This window comes from Bufo gargarizans, chromosome 6, assembly GCF_014858855.1.
Source record: "Bufo gargarizans isolate SCDJY-AF-19 chromosome 6, ASM1485885v1, whole genome shotgun sequence".
In the NCBI taxonomy this organism is placed as follows: domain Eukaryota; kingdom Metazoa; phylum Chordata; class Amphibia; order Anura; family Bufonidae; genus Bufo; species Bufo gargarizans.
In genome coordinates, this window is record NC_058085.1 from 379,001,308 (window position 1) to 379,023,679 (window position 22,372).

Here is a 22,372-nt window from a genome sequence, read left to right on the forward strand (position 1 = left end):
TGCATTGATTTTGAGGCTCATATATGAGCTTATAAATTCTGTTTTTTTATTTTTTATTTTGTAAAATCAGGGATTTTTAAAATGAGTTTGACTGTAAATTGCTCATTTCTTATGTTGGCCTGCCATCTGGTGGCCAAAATAAGAATTGCAGCATGAATACTATCAGCTTCGTCAGCGAGGCTGCTAGTATTCAGAGCAACTACCGACAGCTCCATTGGCCGCAGGGGGCGCGCATTTAGATGCCGCGATCTCACTTGATCATGGCTTGTAAAGCCTTTAATTACAGCGATCGGCATTATTGCCTGTCACGGTAATTAGCTGCAGGTCTCTGCTGTTTGAAACCGCAGAGACCAGCAGGCCATGACGCTTGCTGCACATGCGAGCGGCGCCATGTTCGCGCATCGCTCCAGCGCCATAGATGTAAAACCAAAAGCGTAAAAACCAATGTGATAGAAATAAGAATATACGTGGAACATAATGTCACTAATACGACATATTACATTATAACCAATTAAAGTGGAAGGTATTTGATTTGCATAGAATGTCCCCATATTTTACGCAGCCCGGATACAATAATAATGTAAAATCAGTAATGTATCATATTTCTCGAGACCATGGGGTAGACGGGAGTGACGGTGGAAGATCCAGTGCGCCTCACGGGTGTGCAGCAGCCGCCGCCTGTCCCCACCGCGGGGGGTTTGAAGACCCTCTCTCTGCCCAGAACTCTGAGCGCTTTAGTTTGGGTTATTCTGATTAGAAATGTCAGTGAAATGTTCCAGGATCCGGGTTTTTAGTTTTCCGGAGGTGAACCCTGCGGAGCGTTTCTGACAGTCAATCATATATATCACATATTCAGAATTACAACTAATATATGACTTAGGGCTCATTCACACGAATGGGTGAAGCCCGTGCTGTGGTCCGCACTGACCGGGTACTGTCCGTGGGGCAGGCGCATGGGGATCACAGACCATTCACTTGATGGGTCCGTGATCCTTCCGTTCCCCAAAAAGGTAGAGCAAGTTCTATCTTTTTGTGGTGTGGAAGCACGGAACAGAACCCCAGAAAGCCCTCCGTAGTGTTCCATTCCACAACATTCCGCATCTCCGTATTTGCGGACCCATTGAAATGAATGGGTCCACATCTGTGATGCAGAATGGCCACGGAACGGTGCTCACGTATTACAGATCCGCAAATGCGGTCCGCAATACGGCAACAGGCAGCACAGAGCCCTTAATAGGAAAGGACATTTTCCTTCTGAATCGTGAAAAAAATGATGGGGTGGTGATACCTGTATCAAAAATCATCTCACACAGTCTCACTGTAATCATGACTCCACCAGCAGAATAGTGAGTGCAGCTCTGGAGTATAATACAGGATGTAACTCAGGATCAGTACAGGATAAGTGATGTATGTACACAGTGACTCCACCAGCAGAATAGTGAGTGCAGCTCTGGAGTATAATACAGGATGTAACTCAGGATCAGTACAGGATAAGTAATGTATGTACATAGTGACTGCACCAGCAGAATAGTGAGTGCAGCTCTGGAGTATAATACAGGATGTAACTCAGGATCAGTACAGGATAAGTAATGTATGTACACAGTGACTGCACCAGCAGAATAGTGAGTGCAGCTCTGGAGTATAATACAGGATGTAACTCAGGATCAATACAGGATAAGTAATGTATGTACACAGTGACTGCACCAGCAGAATAGTGAGTGCAGCTCTGGAGTATAATACTGGATGTAACTCAGGATCAGTACAGGATAAGTAATGTATGTACACAGTGACTCCACCAGCAGAATAGTGAGTGCAGCTCTGGAGTATAATACAGGATGTAACTCAGGATCAGTATAGGATAAGTAATGTATGTACACAGTGACTGCACCAGCAGAATAGTGAGTGCAGCTCTGGAGTATAATACTGGATGTAACTCAGGATCAGTACAGGATAAGTAATGTATGTACACAGTGACTGCACCAGCAGAATAGTGAGTGCAGCTCTGGAGTATAATACAGGATGTAACTCAGGATCAGTATAGGATAAGTAATGTATGTACACAGTGACTGCACCAGCAGAATAGTGAGTGCAGCTCTGGAGTATAATACTGGATGTAACTCAGGATCAGTACAGGATAAGTAATGTATGTACACAGTGACTGCACCAGCAGAATAGTGAGTGCAGCTCTGGAGTATAATACAGGATGTAACTAAATGATTTTCCTATTTCATGACGTAAAGTCATAGTTTTATTAAAGACACGGAGGCTCCTATTGCTTTCTCCTTCTTTACTTCCACCAATAGCAGCAAAGGAAAAATTTACATAATCAAAACAACCAAGGCCCCTCCCCTGACAGATCCTATAATAAGCAGTGTCCTCCTCATATCTTCCTCTTTCTTTGAATCCACGACACCAACCGCCAACCATAACCGAACACGAACCGAACTGGAACTGGAACCGACACCGACCCTTCTGGTCCCTCCAACTGAAGAACATCTCAGGAAACCTGGAACAACACGGAACGCCATCCGCCAAGGAGTTCTCAACCTGAAACAGAACAAATAATATAGCCAGTGTAAGCACATGGGTACGAAATGCGCAATCTCGACCCTATAACGGTCGCACATCAAAAAGGTCGCTGAAACAAAACCATAATAAAACTGAACGGCAAAACGTCATAAATAACAATAAAAGACAGACGAATAGTCAATAACAATAATAATATAACAATAGGGGGGGCAAGAGAAACCCAGGGCGGGCAATACTCGCCTCCGTGTCTTTAATAAAACTATGACTTTACGTCATGAAATAGGAAAATCATTTAGTTTTACAGCAAGACACGGAGGCTTCGTATTGCAAGTTCAAAGCTGCTCAATAATAGCTGAAAACACATGAGTTGGAGGACGGAAATAAAATTCTGTGAACGTCGTGGCCCTAGACCAGTCAGCCAGACGCAGAATGTCCTCCAAACGAGCCCCCGAAACTGCCAGGGCAGTAGCAGCCGCGCCCCTGGCCGAGTGAGCGGTAAAGATCGTCGTATCAATCCCGGAAAGGGACATGACCCACTTCATCCATCGCGCCAAAGTGGGACTGGTCACCGGGCCAAAGGGATGGCGAATAGAGAGGAAAAGCTGCGGAGTGTCCGCAGAACGGTGAGACCGAGTGCGCAACTCATACTCCCGCAGGCAAAACTACAGGACAGAGCGCCGGAGAAGACGGAAAACTGGGATAGGACACCGACCGAATATTGGTCTTGGTACGCCGTGTGATGTTAAAAGTAACACCCTCGGGCGTAAAGGACCTGGCATCATGATCCAGAGCCCTAACATCTGAGACCCTCTTACAGGAAATCAGGCAAAAAAGAGTCAGCAATTTGGCCGACAGCTGACGGAGGGAAAGAGACGCGTTGTCGGGCCAGGACGAGAGAAAAGACAGGACCAGGGAGACATCCCACGTAGCGGTGAAACGCGGCCGAGGAGGCCGAGCCAAACGCGAGCCACGTAAAAGCCGAGAGACCAAAGGGTGTTGACCAGCAGGAACGCCATCAAAACCCTGATGAGTCGAGGAAATCGCGGAACGGAACAAATTGATTGTCCGATAAGCTTTCCCTGCTTCAAAAAGAGACGTCAGGAATTGCAATAAATGGGTCACAGACGCCGAAACGGGATCCAGGTCCCGTTCCATGCACCAGCCAACCCAAGATCCCCAAGCTGCCCGGTAAGATTTTCGGGTGCCGGGCGCCCAAGCGTTGTCCAGGAGGCGTCTAGTTGCCTCCGAAACTCCCTCGACCTCGCCTGGAGTCCTGAGATTCGGCACGCCAGAAGTTGAAGGGAGCCGTCGACCAGGAGAGGATGTGGGGCACCCAGCGGGTCCTGGAGGAGATCCGTCCGCGTCGGGAGTAGGAGAGGTACATCCACCAGGAGTTCCAGGATAATCGGGTACCAGGCTTGAGACCCCCAGAAGGGAATCACCACCACCAATTCCGCCGCCTGACGACGAGTCTGTAGCAGCATCCTCGGAATCATGGCGAACGGCGGAAATGCGTAATGTAGGGCTGCAGACCAGTCCTGGAGAAACGCATCCACCGCCTCTGCCTCCGGATCCGGACGCCAGCTGAAGAACCTGGGCAGGTGAGCGTTGAGACGGGACGCGAAGAGGTCTATGGAACAGGGACCCCAGATGTCCGAGATCATGGAGAACATCTCCGGATTCAACCTCCAGTCGCTGCCGTCCGTGAAGCATCGGGAGCTCCAATCCGCTCGGTAGTTGTCGAGACCCGGAAGGTACTCCGCCTGAACCATGATGTCCCTGGACAGACAGTAGGACCAGAAATCCTTCGCCAGTCGGGCCAAGGTGGCCGATTGAGTGCCGCCTAGATGATTGACGTATCGGACCGCCGACACGTTTCGGGCCAAGGTGGCCGATTGAGTGCCGCCTAGATGATTGACGTATCGGACCGCCGACACGTTGTCCATGCGTAGACGGATGCATGCATGCATGAGCAATGCCCTTGGTAAAACTCCTGATGGCAAACGAACCCGCTAGAAGTTCCAGAGCGTTGATGTGAAAACGGGTCTCGGACTCCGACCATCGACCGCCAGTGGAGACACCCTCGCAGTGGGCCCCCCAGCCCTGGAGACTCGCGTCCGATTCCACCGTGAATTCCGGTTGGAATCCGAAAATTGCTCTGCCGTTCCAGGCTTCCAAATTGCTCAACCACCAACGGAGTTCCTCCTGAGCTTCCTGATCCAGAATCACCGCGTCTGCAAATGAGGCCCCGGCACGGAGGTGGGCGATCTTCAGACGCTGTAAAGCCCGATAATGGAGTGGAGCGGGAAAGACTGCCTGGATAGAGGAGGCTAATAGCCCAATGATGCGAGCCAGATGGCGTAGTGATAGGGAGGGAGTCGAGAGAGCATGTCTCAACTCCTTGCGTATCGTCCGCAACTTCTCCGCAGGAAGACTGAGGGATTCCGCGACAGAGTCCACCGTGAAGCCCAGAAACTCCATACGCCGAGACGGCGTGAGACAGGATTTCTCGAGATTGAGTAGAAAACCCAGACTCGTCAGCAGATCCGAGGTCCACTGGAGGTGTTGTAACAGAGACTGCTGACATTGGTGCATAATGAGGATGTCGTCCAGGTATATGACAAGACGCACCCCCCGACTCCGCAGCCAGGCCATGACTGGGCGCAGTAACTTGGTGAAGCACCAAGGAGCCGAGGAAAGGCCGAACGGTAGGCAAGTGAAGCGCCACACTTCGCCCTTCCACAGGAAGCGAAGAAGGTCCCTGGAGGAGGAGGCCACCGGAACCGTCAGATAGGCATCTTTGAGATCCAGCTTCACCATCCAGTCCCCTGGAATCAGCAAGTCCCGAAGGAGGTGAATCCCCTCCATCTTGAAGTGGCGGTAGCGCACCACAGAGTTCAGTGCACGGAGATTTATGACCGGACGGAATTGACCCCCTTTTTTCTGAACTAGAAAAATGTGGCTGAGAACGCCCCTTCGGGTAGGAGGGGCCCTTTCTATCGCACCCTTGTGCAAGAGGGAAAAAAGTTCTATGTCCACTAGCTCCCTGTCCGGTAGCGCCAGGGGCGGGGGAGAAAGGACGAACTCTGGGGAACCCGTAAGTTCTATGTGGAACCCCTGCACAGTGATCAGCACCCATGGGTCTGATGTGATGTTGGACCAAACGTGGGAACATAGACGGAGTCTGCCCCCTACGCGAGGGGTGGAAGAAGTCCCCACTGGGGAAAGACTTACCGAAAGATTTTCTGTAGCTCGGATTCCCTCTGACCGACCTGGAACGCCATTGGCCGCCTCTGGCCGGGAAGAATGAGGGGGGATTCCTTTGGTCCTGGAAAGGAGGCCTCTGGTTGAAGGAGCCTCTGCCCGAGCTGCGGGCTTGATAACTGGAGCGGCCGGACAGACGGCCCCTACCACTGCCGGCCCTAGTGGAGACCCGTCCCTGAAATACCCTTTTCATGGATGACTGGGCCTTGTCCAAAGCTGTAAATGCTCCAACGTACCTGCTGAGGTCCTTAATGAAGGAATCCCCGAACAGTTGACCCTGAGCCTCCTTCCCTGTCTCAGTGAGGGCCAAGTTGGCCAATTTTGGGTCGATTTTAAAAAGGATGGCTTTACGCCTTTCAATGGACAGGGAGGAGTTAGTGCTGCCCGCAATGCAAATGGCTCTTTGAATCCAGCCAGTAAGCTCCTCCGGGTCAACCGGAGAGCCGTCCACTTTGGCCGATTCGGCCATCTCAAAAATTTTGGCTAGGGGGCCAAAAATGTCGAGGAGCTTGTCCTGACAACTCTTTATAGCGGAATCTAGCCCCTTACGGGGGTTCCAGCCGGTTTTGGCCAAGAACTGTGTCATCTTTTGATCCACAGCTGGCGTTTCGCAGACCTTGTTAGGGATTAATGGTCTGGGGCATTCCGCACGGAGCTTACTGCGCGCCTCTTTGCTGAGAGGACGGCGCACCCAATGCTCCAGGTAGTCGCTCACATGAGCTACAGGCATCCACTCCGCCGACCTAGGGTGGTGAAGGGCATCAGGGTCAAAAAGAGGGTTGCCAGAGGGATCCACCAGGCTAGAAGCCGAGTTAGGGGCAGAGGTGGATGCGCCCACGGACCCAGATGTGGAAGGCCTAGGGCCTGAGGTACCTGGAAACTCCTGTTCCTTCTCCAACTCTCCATCAGAGTGGTCACCTGCCTCCGCATAAGCCTCCATGTCAGATTCGTTCTCCGAATCTATGTCATAAGTTTGTGCTCTAGCACTTTTCCACGTTCGCGCCGTTTCTGCCTGGCGCGGCAAGGCTCAGGATCAGTACAGGATAAGTAATGTATGTACACAGTGACTGCACCAGCAGAATAGTGAGTGCAGCTCTGGAGTATAATACATGATGTAACTCAGGATCAGTACAGGATAAGTAATGTATGTACACAGTGACTGCACCAGCAGAATAGTGAGTGCAGCTCTGGAGTATAATACAGGATGTAACTCAGGATCAGTACAGGATAAGTAATGTATGTACACAGAGACTGCACCAGCAGAATAGTGAGTGCAGCTCTGGAGTATAATACAGGATGTAACTCAGGATCAGTACAGGATAAGTAATGTATGTACACAGTGACTGCACCAGCAGAATAGTGAGTGCAGCTCTGGAGTATAATACAGGATGTAACTCAGGATCAGTACAGGATAAGTAATGTATGTACACAGTGACTGCACCAGCAGAATAGTGAGTGCAGCTCTGGAGTATAATACAGGATGTAACTCAGGATCAGTACAGGATAAGTAATGTATGTACACAGTGACTGCACCAGCAGAATAGTGAGTGCAGCTCTGGAGTATAATACTGGATGTAACTCAGGATCAGTACAGGATAAGTAATGTATGTACACAGTGACTGCACCAGCAGAATAGTGAGTGCAGCTCTGGAGTATAATACTGGATGTAACTCAGGATCAGTACAGGATAAGTAACGTATGTACACAGTGACTGCACCAGCAGAATAGTGAGTGCAGCTCTGGAGTATAATACAGGATGTAACTCAGGATCAGTACAGGATAAGTAATGTATGTACACAGTGACTGCACCAGCAGAATAGTGAGTGCAGCTCTGGAGTATAATACAAGATGTAACTCAGGATCAGTACAGGAGAAGCAATGTATGTACACAGTGACTGCACCAGCAGAATAGTGAGTGCAGCTCTGGAGTATAATACAGGATGTAACTCAGGATCAGTACAGGATAAGTAATGTATGTACACAGTGACTGCCCCAGCAGAATAGTGAGTGCAGCTCTGGAGTATAATACAGGATGTAACTCAGGATCAGTACAGGAGAAGCAATGTATGTACACAGTGACCACCAGCAGAATAGTGAGTGCAGCTCTGGAGTATAATACAGGATGTAACTCAGGATCAGTACAGGATAAGTAATGTATGTACACAGTGACTGCACCAGCAGAATAGTGAGTGCAGCTCTGGAGTATAATACAGGATGTAACTCAGGATCAGTACAGGATAAGTAATGTATGTACACAGTGACTGCACCAGCAGAATAGTGAGTGCAGCTCTGGAGTATAATACAGGGTGTAACTCAGGATCAGTACAGGATAAGTAATGTATGTACACAGTGACTGCACCAACAGAATAGTGAGTGCAGCTCTGGAGTATAATACAGGATGTAACTCAGGATCAGTACAGGATAAGTAATGTATGTACACAGTGACTGCACCAGCAGAATAGTGAGTGCAGCTCTGGAGTATAATACAGGATGTAACTCAGGATCAGTACAGGATAAGTAATGTATGTACACAGTGACTGCACCAGCAGAATAGTGAGTGCAGCTCCGGAGTATAATACAGGATGTAACTCAGGATCAGTACAGGATAAGTAATGTATGTACACAGTGACTGCACCAGCAGAATAGTGAGTGCAGCTCTGGAGTATAATACAGGATGTACAGGATCAGCACAGGATAAGTAATGTATGTACACAGTGACTGCACCAGCAGAATAGTGAGTGCAGCTCTGGAGTATATTACAGGATGTAACTCAGGATCAGTACAGGATAAGTAATGTATGTACACAGTGACTGTACCAGCAGAATAGTGAGCGCAGCTCTGGAGTATAATACAGGATGTCACTCAGGATCAGTACAGGATAAGTAATGTATGTACACAGTGACTGCACCAGCAGAATAGTGAGTGCAGCTCTGGAGTATAATACAGGATGTAACTCAGGATCAGTACAGGATAAGTAATGTATGTACACAGTGACTGCACCAGCAGAATAGTGAGTGCAGCTCTGGAGTATAATTTGAGCTGTGTTGCAGATTTTGCTGTTTGTGATGCGCTGGGCGGCCGTACCCCTCATTTGTGGCAATGCTAAAAAGAGTTTCTGGGAAAATGGGTGCAAAGTATAAGCCACCATTATGAACCAATCACCAAGCTTTCCCAGACCCTTGAATGGCAACTCTGCCGGTTTTGTGGGAATACCTCGTGGGCAGTGAACAGGCGTCGTCCAGTCATTAGCAGATCATAGAAAGTGTTGCTTCTTTACCACAATCTCCACGCAGGAAGAAGAGCCCAGGGCCGAGGTGCAGCCTGGAGTGGAGAACACTTATCTGGACCTGTTACCTGCAAAATACTGTGTGCACGATACAGCCATGAAAATAGCGAGCGAGACCCCGACACCCTCACCCACTCCAGAGGGGGCCAACAACAAGGAACCGGAGCTGAAACCAAGCAAAGACCCAGAGGCGGCAGGTCCTGCACCAGAGGTGAGAGCCGGACATCAGGGACCAGGTCCAGGATGGTCTTATATCTGGCAGATCCTCCTTCTCTCCCTGCTGCAGTCTGTGTGCTGTTGGGTGATGCCAAACTACAACTACTAGCATGCCCTTAGAGCTGCATGCTGGGAGTTGTACTTTTGCAGTTTGAAGTTTAAGAGTTACAGGCTGGAAACCCTGATTATAGTTATTTTCATTGTACAGGATGTTAATCACCGTGCAGCAGAAGCGACCCCGGATCTGCAGGTAACAAACAGTGCCGTGTCCAGTCCGCTGCTGGGAAAATGCAAGGTGGAGAGAAGCAAAGTGTCCAGTCCAGGTGAGCGGCACCACGGCTACAGAGACAGACGGGTGGAGACCATCTAAGGCTACTTTTACACTTGCGTTCAGAGCGGATCCGCCCAGACGGATCCGCTCATATAATGCAGACAATGGGATCCGTTCATAACGGATCCGTCTGCATTATATTGTAGAAAAAATTCTAAGTGTGAAAGTAGCTGCAGACGGATCCGTCCAGACTTTACATTGAAAGTCAATGGGGGACGGATCCGTTTGAAAATTGAGCCATAGTGTAAAATTCTAACGGATCCGTCCCCATTGACTTACATTGTAAGTCTGGACGGATCCGTTTGCCTCCGCACGGCCAGGCTGCAAGCAGCGTTCAGGTGTCCGCCTGCTGAGCGGAGCGGAGGCTGAACGCCGCCAGACTGATGCATTCTGAGCGGATCCGCATCCATTCAGAATGCAGTAGGGCTGGACGGATCAGTTCGGGGCCGCTTGTGAGAGCCTTTAAACGGAACTCACAAGCAGAGCCCTGAACGCAAGTGTGAAAGTAGCCTTAGTATAATGTACACTGGAGGTGCACCAGAGAACATGGCGCCAATGAGACGGGCATTACCAGGGTTTGTAGGGGGCGCTTATCAAACCTAAACAGAATGGCATACCCCTGATAGGAATGGTTTGGCCCATATATGGAAGATGGTGGTCAACACTGGACACAATTTCTGCCTCTGGATGTATGTAAAGAAGAATGTTTTTATTCCCTGACAGCAAGCAGTGATCTTGAAAATCACATTTACTAATGTGATTAGGTCTAGAATGTGGCGTAAAATGCAACAAATATTGGTGGATTTGTGGCTCATAATGTTGCATCAGGTTTTACATCTGAAAATGATAATCCAGCGGCCTCATGTGATGAAGGGGCGCGAGCCGCGTGACTTAGCGGGAACAGGGGTGTAGTGGTGACCTGGGCCCAGGATCCAGATGACACAGGCTGAGCCGCTGTCCAGAAGCCGGGGGGTGACCCCAGTGTGAACAAGGTCCTACATTGTGGATTTACTTCCTTCTCTCTCTGTTTTCAGCCATTGAAACCAAACTGGGGAAGAACCGCACCGAGGCCGAAGCCAGAAGATTCACAGAGGTGAAAGAGAAGCTGGAGAGAGAGAGGGAGGAGATCCGCCTGCAGCTGGCGCAACTCCGCAAGGAAAGGCGCGAGCTGAAAGAAAGCATTGCCACCTGCACAGGTACCCGAGCACCCTCATCCATCACTATACCTGGGATAACCTGGCAGCTGAGGGTTTGTTACAGTGTATCAGTCTAGACAATACTCTCCGAGGTACACACATCAGCAGCACAGATCTGTTTGTTACAATGTATCAGTGCAAGTAACGTGTATCAGTCTGGAGTCCCACTACTTTGCTCACAGATGATTGACTACATTGGATACAACTGTAACAAACCTTCAGCTGTGAGAAGTGTTAGGTCAGGACCAGTTATGTAAAGGGCACTTTATGGAAGTACTCGGCCTATCCCGACCACACGGAGCCGGTCAGCTGGATGTAAATGTCTCAGCACCGGGGATATGTGACATCGTAGGGATCATGGGGGGCAGGGAAGTTCATGCTGATATCTTGTCTTATAGCAAAAACGAGATAGGGGGCGGCACCACTCGCAGCGGCTCAGCGTGCCAGAATCCAATGCGGTATATGGCTGGGGAGGACACACACAGGCGGCGGTGCTCAGCTGTGAGAGCGAGATTCAAATCGAAGGTAATATAGAATGAAGAGAAATAGCGGCACTCACCAGTGTGGTCAAAGAAAGTTTGCAGCTTTATTGTAATCCACAGTAACATCAGGCAGTGGGGGAGAGGCAGTTCACAGCACGCATAGATCAGCGGCGGCCGTTTCGCGCTAAATGCGCTTCATCAGGCTGAACGTCGATGCGTGCAGGTGCACTGCTCCTTTTTAAATGCCGGCGTGAGCTGCTGCCATGGAAACTGACAACTCAGGTCACGTCCGCACTAAGGAGATAATTAAAACAACGTATATATTAAAACAATATACAAATAATGCGTATGCAATAGCCAAAGGGTGCGCACATATAGAACAGAAAAGAGGGGGAAAAAAAGCCTGCATATTTGGGATATTACAGAAACGGACTTAAATCATTTCTGTCATTGAGTCCTAATTCCCCTAGGGCTCCTGTACGTAATACCCATTTTGCTTCTCTCTGTAGCAAGAGGCGGTGTCTATCTCCCCCTTGAGGGGGCGTGGACACGACTTCCAACCCGGAGAAAGAGATACACTTCGTATCACCGTTGTGAATGCTTCTAATGTGTTCTATCAGTCTCGGGCAGCCTTTGCCAGTTTTGATAGAATTAAAGTGTTCTCTTATCCGTTCGAAGAGACATCTAATGGTTTTACCGATGTAAAACCGTCCACAAGTGCACAACAATAAGTAAACTACATGAGTACTCCGGCAATTGATAAAAGTATTGACTACATGCCGTATACCGGCAAATTCAATGATCTTTTTCTGCGAGTTATTGGTGCAAAGTGAACAGTTTCCACATCTGTAATTACCATTAGGTAGATTACTTTTGAGCCAGTTTTTCCTGCTATCTTTTTGGAGCCTACTTCTGACAATTTTGTCCTTGACAGTGTGACTCCTTCTAAAGGAGATAAAGGGTCTCTGTCCTGTCAGCTCATTTAGAGTTGCGTCCCTCCTTAAAACATCCCAGTTTTTAAATATGACTGATCGGATACGGTCAGCCATAGGGCTGTATTTAAAGGAGAACGCAAATCTACTACTTCTGACTGAATCTGCACCTTTTTCCTTTCTCCTGTTCTCACCCCTCAAGAGATAATCTTGTGAGAAATTTTCCTCTACTTTTTCCATATCTTTGTTGAGTGTATTTTCAGGGTAGCCTCTCTTCATTAAACGTTGTTTGAGGTCATTAGCCTGTCTACGGTAACCACTATCTCTGCTGTTTATACGTCTAAGTCTGATGAATTGTCCGTATGGAACGGCTTTTTTGACACTCTCTGGATGGAAGCTGTCGTGGTGGAGCAAGGAGTTGGTCGCCGTGGGCTTTCGGAAGCCCTCCGTGACCAACTCGTCGCCTTCCACCAAGACAGCCACATCCAGGAATTCCAGTTTATCTCCTCCAAAGTTTACGGTGAAGGTCATACCCATGTCATTTTTATTCATATATTCAACGAAATGATTGCACTCTTCCTCTGTACCTTCCCAGACTATGAATATATCATCTACAAACCGTAGGTATGTCTTCAATTTAGACAGAAAAGGATTGTTGACAGAATAAACATACCTGTCCTCTAGTCTGGAAAGGTACATATTGGCGAAGGTGCAGGAGACGGGGGTCCCCATAGCCGTGCCGAGTTTTTGTCTAAACCACTCGCCATCAAATTGGAATATGTTGTTAGTTAAAACAAATTTGAGCGCCTCCCCTACAAACTCACAATATATAGGGCTCTTACCTAGGTTCGCCACGATGTCAAGGACCGCCTCTACACCGGCATCATGAGGGATGCGGGTGTAGAGGCTTTCCACATCGAGGGATACCAAATGATAATTCTTCTGCCAACAGATTTCTTTCAGGGCCAATAAAAAGTCATTGGTGTCCCTGAGGTAGGCGGGGGCGCTACTGAGTACCGGTCTCAACAGCCAGTCCAGGTACTTGGATAGAGGCTCAGTCACCGAGCCAATCCCCGCGACGATGGGACGTCCCGGGGGGTGGCTCAGTGACTTGTGGATTTTCGGAAGAAAATACCATGAAGGTTTGGCTGGTGAGAGCGGGACGAGTTTTTCCAACAGGTTTTTGGGTAGAAAACCAATCCCTACATATTTCTTGACGAGGGATTGTAGCAACAACTGGGTATTCGGCAAGGGGTCCCCCCGTAACCTTTCATATACCCCAGTATCACCCAATTGTCTGTGGGCTTCGTTGACATAGAATTCTCTGGACATGAGGACTACATTGCCCCCCTTGTCCGCTGGTTTCACTATTACATCTTCTTGTGAACGTAGCCATTGTAGGGCTTTTTGTTCCTCGCTAGTGATGTTAGGTTGGGCGGTGGAATATATTACCGCTTTAATATCCCTCATGACTTGGTATTGGAAGATATCGATGCTACTCCCAGCGGGCATAGGGGGGCAAAAAGTGGATCTAACTCCACCACTAAATGGTACAACGGACGCATCGCAAGAGGATGCCTCAGTGGTATCCATTCCAGTTAGGAATGCTAGGCAGGCTTGTTCCTCTTCACTCAATTTATTAGATATTTGGAAGGCCCCAGAGTCCATCTGAAGTGGTGATTCTCCCAATGTTGTGGCTAACTTCTGTGGGATGTCTTTGAAAAGCTTGTGCAGGTAAAGCTTGCGAGTAGCTTTGAACAGATCGACCTCAAAGGTTGCGGGATCAAATTTTTCGGTTAAGCTGTAACCAAGTCCTTTATTCAGGACTTTAAAACACCCAGGTGGTAACAGGTGACCAGATAAATTGATCACTAGATTTTCCTCTGGGTGGAGGAGGTTATCTACTTCCTCCAGGAGACTTGTTTCTTCTCTCTTCCCGATTTCCTGACCCCTGTTGTTTTTCCTGTTCTTTCTCCCTCCTCTTCTGATCCTTTTCCTAAAGGGTCACATGGCTCTCTTGCAGGATTGGCTGGTAGATGACCGGGATCGTCCGAAATACTGGAGTCGGAATCTGTTGTCCAGTAGTCATTATTCTGGCGTCGAGGGATTTTCTTCCTTTGTTGTCTTTTATTAAATCTTTTCCCAGTATTCCAGTTAAAGATGGTGCCGGTGTCATAATCTTGTTTGTCTCTTACAAATTTATCTCTTTTTCGTTCTTTCACCTCTGCTTGTATGACAGTTAATTTTTTGCTTAATTTCTTTTCAAAGGCGTCCATTAAGGTTTCAGGTAGTCTGGATTCCAGCTCTCCTCGGGCTTTTTTTCCCCCTCTTTTCTGTTCTATATGTGCGCACCCTTTGGCTATTGCATACGCATTATTTGTATATTGTTTTAATATATACGTTGTTTTAATTATCTCCTTAGTGCGGACGTGACCTGAGTTGTCAGTTTCCATGGCAGCAGCTCACGCCGGCATTTAAAAAGGAGCAGTGCACCTGCACGCATCGACGTTCAGCCTGATGAAGCGCATTTAGCGCGAAACGGCCGCCGCTGATCTATGCGTGCTGTGAACTGCCTCTCCCCCACTGCCTGATGTTACTGTGGATTACAATAAAGCTGCAAACTTTCTTTGACCACACTGGTGAGTGCCGCTATTTCTCTTCATTCTATATTACCTTCGATCTTGTCTTATACTCCGCCTCTCTGCATCCTGAAACGAATGACAGCAAGAAACAATAGATTTTATCCGGTTGCACGGCCAACGATGAGAAGACAGAGGATGGGGCCCTTCTGAGGTGCACGGCTGATAACAAAGAGCAATCGATTGCACCTAACGCAGGCAGTGAACATGGAGCGGTTCCCTCATTTCGGCCTCTTTTCTCAGATAAGAACCTTCTTCCCGTCCTGGAGGAAAAGCTGAAGAGCAAAGAGGAAGAATGTAAACTGCGCGAGAACCAGAGGGTGGATCTGGAGCTGCAGATCGTGGAGGTGAAGGAGAACCTGAGGAAGGCAGAGCAGGGGCCCGTCACCCTGGGGACAGCAGTGGAGCCCGCCCACCTGGACAGCCCCTGCGGTGTATGTATATAGACCTCGCCCACCTGCACGGGTCCTCTGGTGTATGTTTATAGAGCCCGCCCACCTGCACGGGTCCTCCGGTGTATGTTTATAGAGCCCGCCCACCTGCACGGGTCCTCCGGTGTATGTTTATAGAGCCCGCCAACCTGCACGGGTCCTCCGGTGTATGTATATAGACCTCGCCCACCTGCACGGGTCCTCCGGTATATGTTTATAGAGCCCGTCCACCTGCACGGGTCCTCAGGTGTATGTTTATAGAGCCCACCCACCTGGAGAGGACCTCTGGTGTATGTATATAGACCCCACCAACCTGCACGGATCCTCCAGTCTATGTTTATAGAGCCCGTCCACCTGCACGGGTCCTCCGGTGTATGTTTATAGAGCCCGCCCACCTGGAGAGGTCCTCCGATGTATGTATATAGACCCTGCCCACCTGCACGGGTCCTCCGGTGTATGTTTATAGAGCCCGTCCACCTGCACGGGTCCTCCGGTGTATGTTTATAGAGCCCGCCTACCTGGAGAGGTCCTCTGGTGTATGTATATAGACCCCTCCAACCTGCACGGATCCTCCAGTCTATGTTTATGTTTATAGAGCCTGTCCACCTGCACGGGTCCTCCGGTGTATGTTTATAGAGCCCGCCCACCTGGAGAGGTCCTCCGATGTATGTATATAGACCCCGCCCACCTGCACGGGTCCTCCGGTGTATGTTTATAGAGCCTGCCCACCTGGAGAGGTCCTCCGGTGTATGTTTATGGAGCCCACCTGGAAAGCCCCTGCGGCATTTGTATATAGAGCCCACCTGGACGGGTCCTCCAGTGTATGTAGATAGACCCTGCCCACCTGGACGGGTTCCTGGTGTATGTATATAGACAATGCCCACCTGGACGAGTCCTCCGGTGTGTTTATAGAGCCCGCCCACCTGGTTAGGTCCTCTGGTGTATATATATATAGACCCCGCCCACCTGGACGAGTCCTCCGGTGTGTTTATAGAGCCCGCCCACCTGGATAGGTCCTCTGGTGTATGTATATAGACCCCGCCCACCTGCACGGGTCCTCCGGTGTATGTTTATAGAGCCCGCCCACCTGGAGAGGTCCTCCGGTGTATGTTTATCGAGCCCACCTGGAAAGCCCCTGCGGCGTTTGTATATAGAGCCCACCTGGACGGGTCCTCCAGTGTATGTAGATAGACCCTGCCCACCTGGACGGGTTCCTGGTGTATGTATATAGACAATGCCCACCTGGACGAGTCCTCCGGTGTGTTTATAGAGCCCGCCCACCTGGTTAGGTCCTCTGGTGTATGTATATAGACCCCGCCCACCTGCACGGGTCCTCCGGTGTATGTTTATAGAGCCCGCCCACCTGGAGAGGTCCTCCAGTGTATGTTTATGGAGCCCACCTGGAAAGCCCCTGCGGCGTTTGTATATAGAGCCCACCTGGACGGGTCCTCCAGTGTATGTAGATAGACCCTGCCCACCTGGACGGGTTCCTGGTGTATGTATATAGACAACGCCCACCCGGAAAGCCCCTGCGGCGTATGTATATAGAGCCCACCCGGAAAGCCCCTGCGGCGTATGTATATAGAGCCCGGACAGCCCCTGCGGCGTATGTATATAGAGCCCGGACAGCCCCTGCGGCGTTTGTATATAGAGCCTGCCCACCCAGACAGCCCATCCAGTACATGTATGTAGTGTAGCAGTGACCTCCACCAATGAATTGTGCTGGTGCTCAATGTGGCATCAGCACCCAGCTTCCCCAGAAACAGAGGGGGTCATTTACTATTCAGAAATACGCCTATATGCGACTTTTCCTCGCTCTTGTCAGATCTAAAAAGTGGGTGTGGTGGGCGGGGAGAGCGCCTCTACACAACTTCGGCGGATCCACCGGTATCTAAAACGCCGATCTTAATAAATGACCCCCAGAATTTTTTGCATAATGTAAAGTTCTTCTACTTCGTCAAATATGTTGTGCTTCAATTCCTTACAATTGTTAAGAGCTCTGCTTGCCTTTCAGTCTCTGGCTGCAAATATTGCCATTTACTTAAAGCAAGCAGAGATCTTGAAAACAGCATAGCTTTTCATTACACAGTGGTTAAGCTCAATTTGTGACATCGCCCTTTTCCCGTTCTCAGGTTAGGGGTAACAGCGCGGCCCACATCCTGGAGTCACCCGTGAACGCCGCCTTCGCACTGAAGAGCCGCCCGCTGTCCATCATGACCACTGGGAAAGGCACTGTCCTGCAGAAAGCTAAGGTGAACCACAAGACAAGCATCTGCCGTTATACATGTGATTAGACAATTGCAGGTCTGGCAATTCCTGAACATGCTTCTGCTTGTGTTCCTTCTATGAGCAGAGAAGCAGCAGACAAATCCAGTTCCAACCTCCGCAGAATCCAGACTGCCATAAAGCATTCCTATTGGAATGATTCTGCTGACAGCAATATTAGGGAACTGTTACTTATGCAATTGTCTGATGAGAGCAGATGATCATACACACAGGGGCCACTGCACATGTAATTAGTGCCTTCTGTAAGGGCAATAAGCAATTGTCTGTCTGATTTCCACCTGTAAGAAAACTGCCAACAGTGCAATTCCCTAAGATATATATATATATATGGCTGAGAGCCTTAGTCACACCTGCATTGTAAGTTCACCTCAGTGCAGGAAGGTGGGGAGGGACGTGCCTTTCAGCAGCCTAGGAAAGATGGGTGACATGAGTCAGAGGCCATGTTGGTTTTCACCCAGCTTTCCCAGAATCAGATCAATTAAAGAGAAATAATAACTTTTTCTATTTCTGTTTTTTGTTTCAGGAGTGGGAAAAAAAAGGCGCGAGCTAGAGCGGCCGCCGGACGTCTTACGGGACTGAGAGACGACATTTTATTTATCAGATGTCAGGACTTTATCCCCCGCAGGACAGAGGGCCCGAAGCCTGACTCCTATGACTTACATCTATGGGGGCCACCACTTCTTATGTTGCACATGACAATACCCTGGGTGACCACCAGGTGGCAGTAGAAGCGACGCCTCTGCCCGTCTGACTGGGCCATATCGGATGTAATTCATGCAGAGCGGCGGAGCTTCCCTCGAAGTCGCCCTCACTCTGGAGCCGCACCGCGGGCAGGAACGGGCCTCAATTAATATATTATCAGTTTTAGTAATTAACTCCTTGCTGTCTGTAACAAACTGAGAACTGCAGCTTCGATGACGAGGGATGTAGAAAGAGAACTCTAGGGCGCAGGGGTGGAGGTGAGCAGCGGCGCCCCACATCAGGAAACGTACTTGTCACATAACGGGGATGTTACAGAAGAAAACGGCATAAAGACGACAATCACATGAAACGCGTCAGGCATTAAGGGGTGGAGTCTCCTGCTGCCATAAGGGCGGCGGCGGTGAGCGCGGGGCAGTGTCATGAATCGCCGTTCTTGGGGCTTAAAGATGGAAAGTATTTTATAATGAAACATAAACCTGAAATGTGATCGGATCGTCATTTATAGAGGATTCTACTACCGGTCACATGACCTGTGCTCAGACACCTTAAAGGAAAACTCCAGTCACAGCCGGAGCTGCATCAACATTTCTTATTACTGTAGAGCATTGTGGGCGCTGAGATAACTATAGCACAGTTCTGACAGCAGCTCTGGATGTGAATGGAGAAAACGTAATGATTTATAATTGATACAAAAAGAAACACAAAGAAATGTTAATAAAATGTATTTTCATCACATAAATCTGAAGCTGGAGGCAGGTCACCGTCAGAGCGGCCGCTACCGATCCATGGCGGACGCACCTCCTCATACAGAACGGCACCATTTCTGAGAATATGGCGGAAGATACATAAAATCTGCGCAGTTTTCACTACATTTTTCACATTTACTTTGTGTTCTTATAGAAAAAACATTCAAATCCATATTAATAAATACACAGAGGACGGAACCGTCCGCACTGCCAGGAGGAGGATGAGGGTGATGATACATCGGTCAGACTCCACATCTTCTGGTCACTGATGTTGATGATATAAAAAAAAAACTAATATTCTCTTTATTTAAAAAAACAGCAACTTCTACCGCCATCAGAGGTCTCGCTGCGTTATGTGCTCCGCCTGATCCGGTGAGGGTTTTTGTCCTCCATATAAGGGCTTGTTCACACGAACGTACGTGCTCCGTTCTGTGCATTGGGCACCGCAATTTGCGGTCCCCAATGCACCGGGGACGTTCGCGCAGGCTCTGGGGACGGATCCAGGCCCATTCAACTTGAATAGGTCCGCATCCTTCCTTTCCGCAAAAAGATGGAGCAAGTTCTATCTTTTTGCGGAATGAAAGTACGGAACAGAACCCCATGGAAGCGCTCCGTAGTGCTTCCGTAGCGTAGTGTTCCGCACCATTTCGCATCTTTGGATTTGCGGACCCATTGAAGCAAGTAGGTCCGCATCAGTGATGCGGAATTCACACGGAATGGTGTCAGTGTATCCGCATACGCGGTCCGCAATACGGAAACGGAACACATAGGTTCCTGTCAACAAGTCCTAAGGCTGAGGAGACGAATACATTTCCTACTTTACTGATCCCAAGAAACATCTTGTCTTATTCTCCAGTCACATCCAGAGCTGCATTACCTATTCACATCTTTTATCTTGACTTATACTCTAGTGCAGGGCTGGCCAACCTGCGGCTCTCCAGCTGTTGTAAAGCTACAGTTCCCACCATGCCCTGCTGTGGGCTGATAGCAGTAGGCTGTCTGGGCATGCTGGGAGTTGTAGTTTTGCAACAGCTGGAGAGCCGCAGGTTGTCCATCCCTTCTCTAGTGAATGCAGCTCTGGATGTGACTAGAACATATCTAATACTCTAGTCACATCCAGAGCTGCGTTAACGCTTCTCATGTTACACTGTCTTATACTCCAGTCACATCCAGAGATGCACTCACAATTCTTTTACACCATTACTTTTCTTCTATTTACAGCCAGATCTGCATTCACAATTCTGCAATTATTTAGAGCTGCAGTAATAATTCTACTTTAACATATGTAGTTCTCTGTTCACATACAATGCAGCAGTCACAATTTTACTTTTACATCTTGTCTTATTCTCTAGTCACATACAAAGCTACATTTACAATTCTCATTTTCTGTCATGTCTTATATTCCAGTCACATCCAGAGCTGCGGTTATCGGTTAGCGCTCAGGCTGCAGGGCCTCACTCTCTCCAGTGGCCCCTGCTGGTGTATTGGTTCTGTGGGGATTACGTTCCTGTGGTGCATTGTGGGTAATGTGGTGGTGCTAAAGAGTAACTCCGTCTCCACACTGCTGGACAGCGGAGCACATGGTATTTCTGGGCAGAATTCTGAATTCAGCTCCGGATGTGAGATCAGTAAAGGCGTCCCTGGTCTTGCACTATGACCACCAAGCTTCAGATATGAATCTATACAGTCACAGCCTCGGCCGCAGCCCCATCATTATGGCGGCCATACTGGGAGGAAGTGCGGCCATATTGGTTGTCACAGCAAATGACCAATATGGCTGCACTTTCCACCTCAGAACCAGCGCTCACTGTTTTATAATATTTACAGCAGTCCGGAGCCAGATGATCAGGCGCCAGGAATGCCACCGTGGTTACGACGCATCGTCAGGCTCTGATTGGTTGCCCTCTGGTGACCACTCAGCGGCATTACACTGGCTGTGGGTCGGTGAGGTCAGTGCTTGTCAGCTGCTGATGGAGTAAAGCCGCCTCCACTCTGCAGGGTGTCAGTAATGGTAGGTTCCTGGCTATGCGCTGAGGTTATGGCGCCTGAGCCGTCTCTGCGATGCGGATGAGTGCCGCTGCCTCTGGTTTTTACTCTGTAATCCCAGTGGCCACTGGACGTCTCCTCGAAGGATTCCTGCAGAAGACAACGTCACAGAAAATCTACTTACGAGACGTGAACAGGAGACGCGGCGCGGGATAGTGAAGGGGGTATTACTGAACATAAAGCGCCAAGGCTGCCCCCTCCCCGTACCATGCCAGATATTAGGGGTCCCGGGACTGAAACGGCTAAAAGCAGGGAGCAGTAGATAGTATTCGCCTGCGCAGCACAATCAGCGGCGATCCTTACGTGTCTCGCAGTGCGGCCCGTCCCATCCATCGCACTCACAGCGGTAGCTGCCGTCTCCCAGGATGCACAGCCCCCCGTTCACACAGGGACTCGGCAAACACAGGTTCACCTTCGTCTTCGCCTCTGAAAATCACAAAGATCCAAATGTAACAACAATCCCAGAGGCTGCAACAATGTATCACATGACGGGATTAGATACAGCAGACCGTCTCACACAGGATAGGATTAGATACAGCAGACTGTCTCACACAGGAGAGGATTAGATACACAGCTCAGCAGACCGTCTCACACAGGATAGGATTAGATACACAGCTCAGCAGGCAGTATCACACAGGATAGGATTAGATACACAGCTCAGCAGACAGTATCACACAGGATAGGATTAGATACACAGCTCAGCAGACTGTATCACACAGGATAGGATCAGATACACAGCTCAGCAGACAGTATCACACAGGATAGGATTAGATACACAGCTCAGCAGACAGTATCACACAGGATAGGATTAGATACACAGCTCAGCAGACAGTATCACACAGGATAGGATTAGATACACAGCTCAGCAGACAGTATCACACAGAATAGGATTAGATACACGGCTCAGCAGACAGTATCACACAGGATAGGATTAGATACGCGGCTCAGCAGGCAGTATCACACAGGATAGGATTAGATACACAGCTCAGCAGACAGTATCACACAGGATAGGATTAGATACACAGCTCAGCAGACAGTATCACACAGGATAGGATTAGATACACAGCTCAGCAGACAGTATCACACAGGATAGGATTAGATACACAGCTCAGCAGATAGTATCACACAGGATAGGATTAGATACACAGCTCAGCAGACAGTATCACACAGGATAGGATTAGATACACAGCTCAGCAGACAGCATCACACAGGATAGGATTAGATACACAGCTCAGCAGACAGTATCACACAGGATAGGATTAGATACACAGCTCAGCAGACAGTAT

At 49.1% G+C, this 22,372-nt stretch overlaps 2 protein-coding genes across 5 annotated transcripts in view; one reads left to right on the forward strand and one right to left on the reverse strand.

Annotated features, from left to right (window-relative positions):
- Positions 1-18,781, forward strand: part of AFAP1L2 (actin filament associated protein 1 like 2) — a 119,959-nt gene extending 101,178 nt beyond the window's left edge. For all 3 annotated transcript variants that reach the window (XM_044300035.1, XM_044300037.1, XM_044300038.1), the window contains 6 exons: positions 9,087-9,290; positions 9,504-9,618; positions 10,661-10,822; positions 15,119-15,309; positions 17,439-17,558; positions 18,116-18,781. In XM_044300035.1, the coding sequence (XP_044155970.1) occupies positions 9,087-9,290; positions 9,504-9,618; positions 10,661-10,822; positions 15,119-15,309; positions 17,439-17,558; positions 18,116-18,142 (819 nt within the window). In that variant the 3' untranslated portion in view covers positions 18,143-18,781. The remainder of the gene's footprint in view (positions 1-9,086; positions 9,291-9,503; positions 9,619-10,660; positions 10,823-15,118; positions 15,310-17,438; positions 17,559-18,115) is intronic.
- Positions 18,782-19,000: 219 nt separating this feature from the next.
- VWA2 (von Willebrand factor A domain containing 2) overlaps positions 19,001-22,372 on the reverse strand; it is a 29,613-nt gene continuing 26,241 nt past the window's right edge. For both annotated transcript variants that reach the window (XM_044300039.1, XM_044300040.1), the window contains 2 exons: positions 21,390-21,512; positions 19,001-21,176 (listed from right to left, as the gene is read on the reverse strand). In XM_044300039.1, coding sequence (XP_044155974.1) covers positions 21,064-21,176; positions 21,390-21,512 — 236 coding nt within the window. In that variant the 3' untranslated portion in view covers positions 19,001-21,063. The remainder of the gene's footprint in view (positions 21,177-21,389; positions 21,513-22,372) is intronic.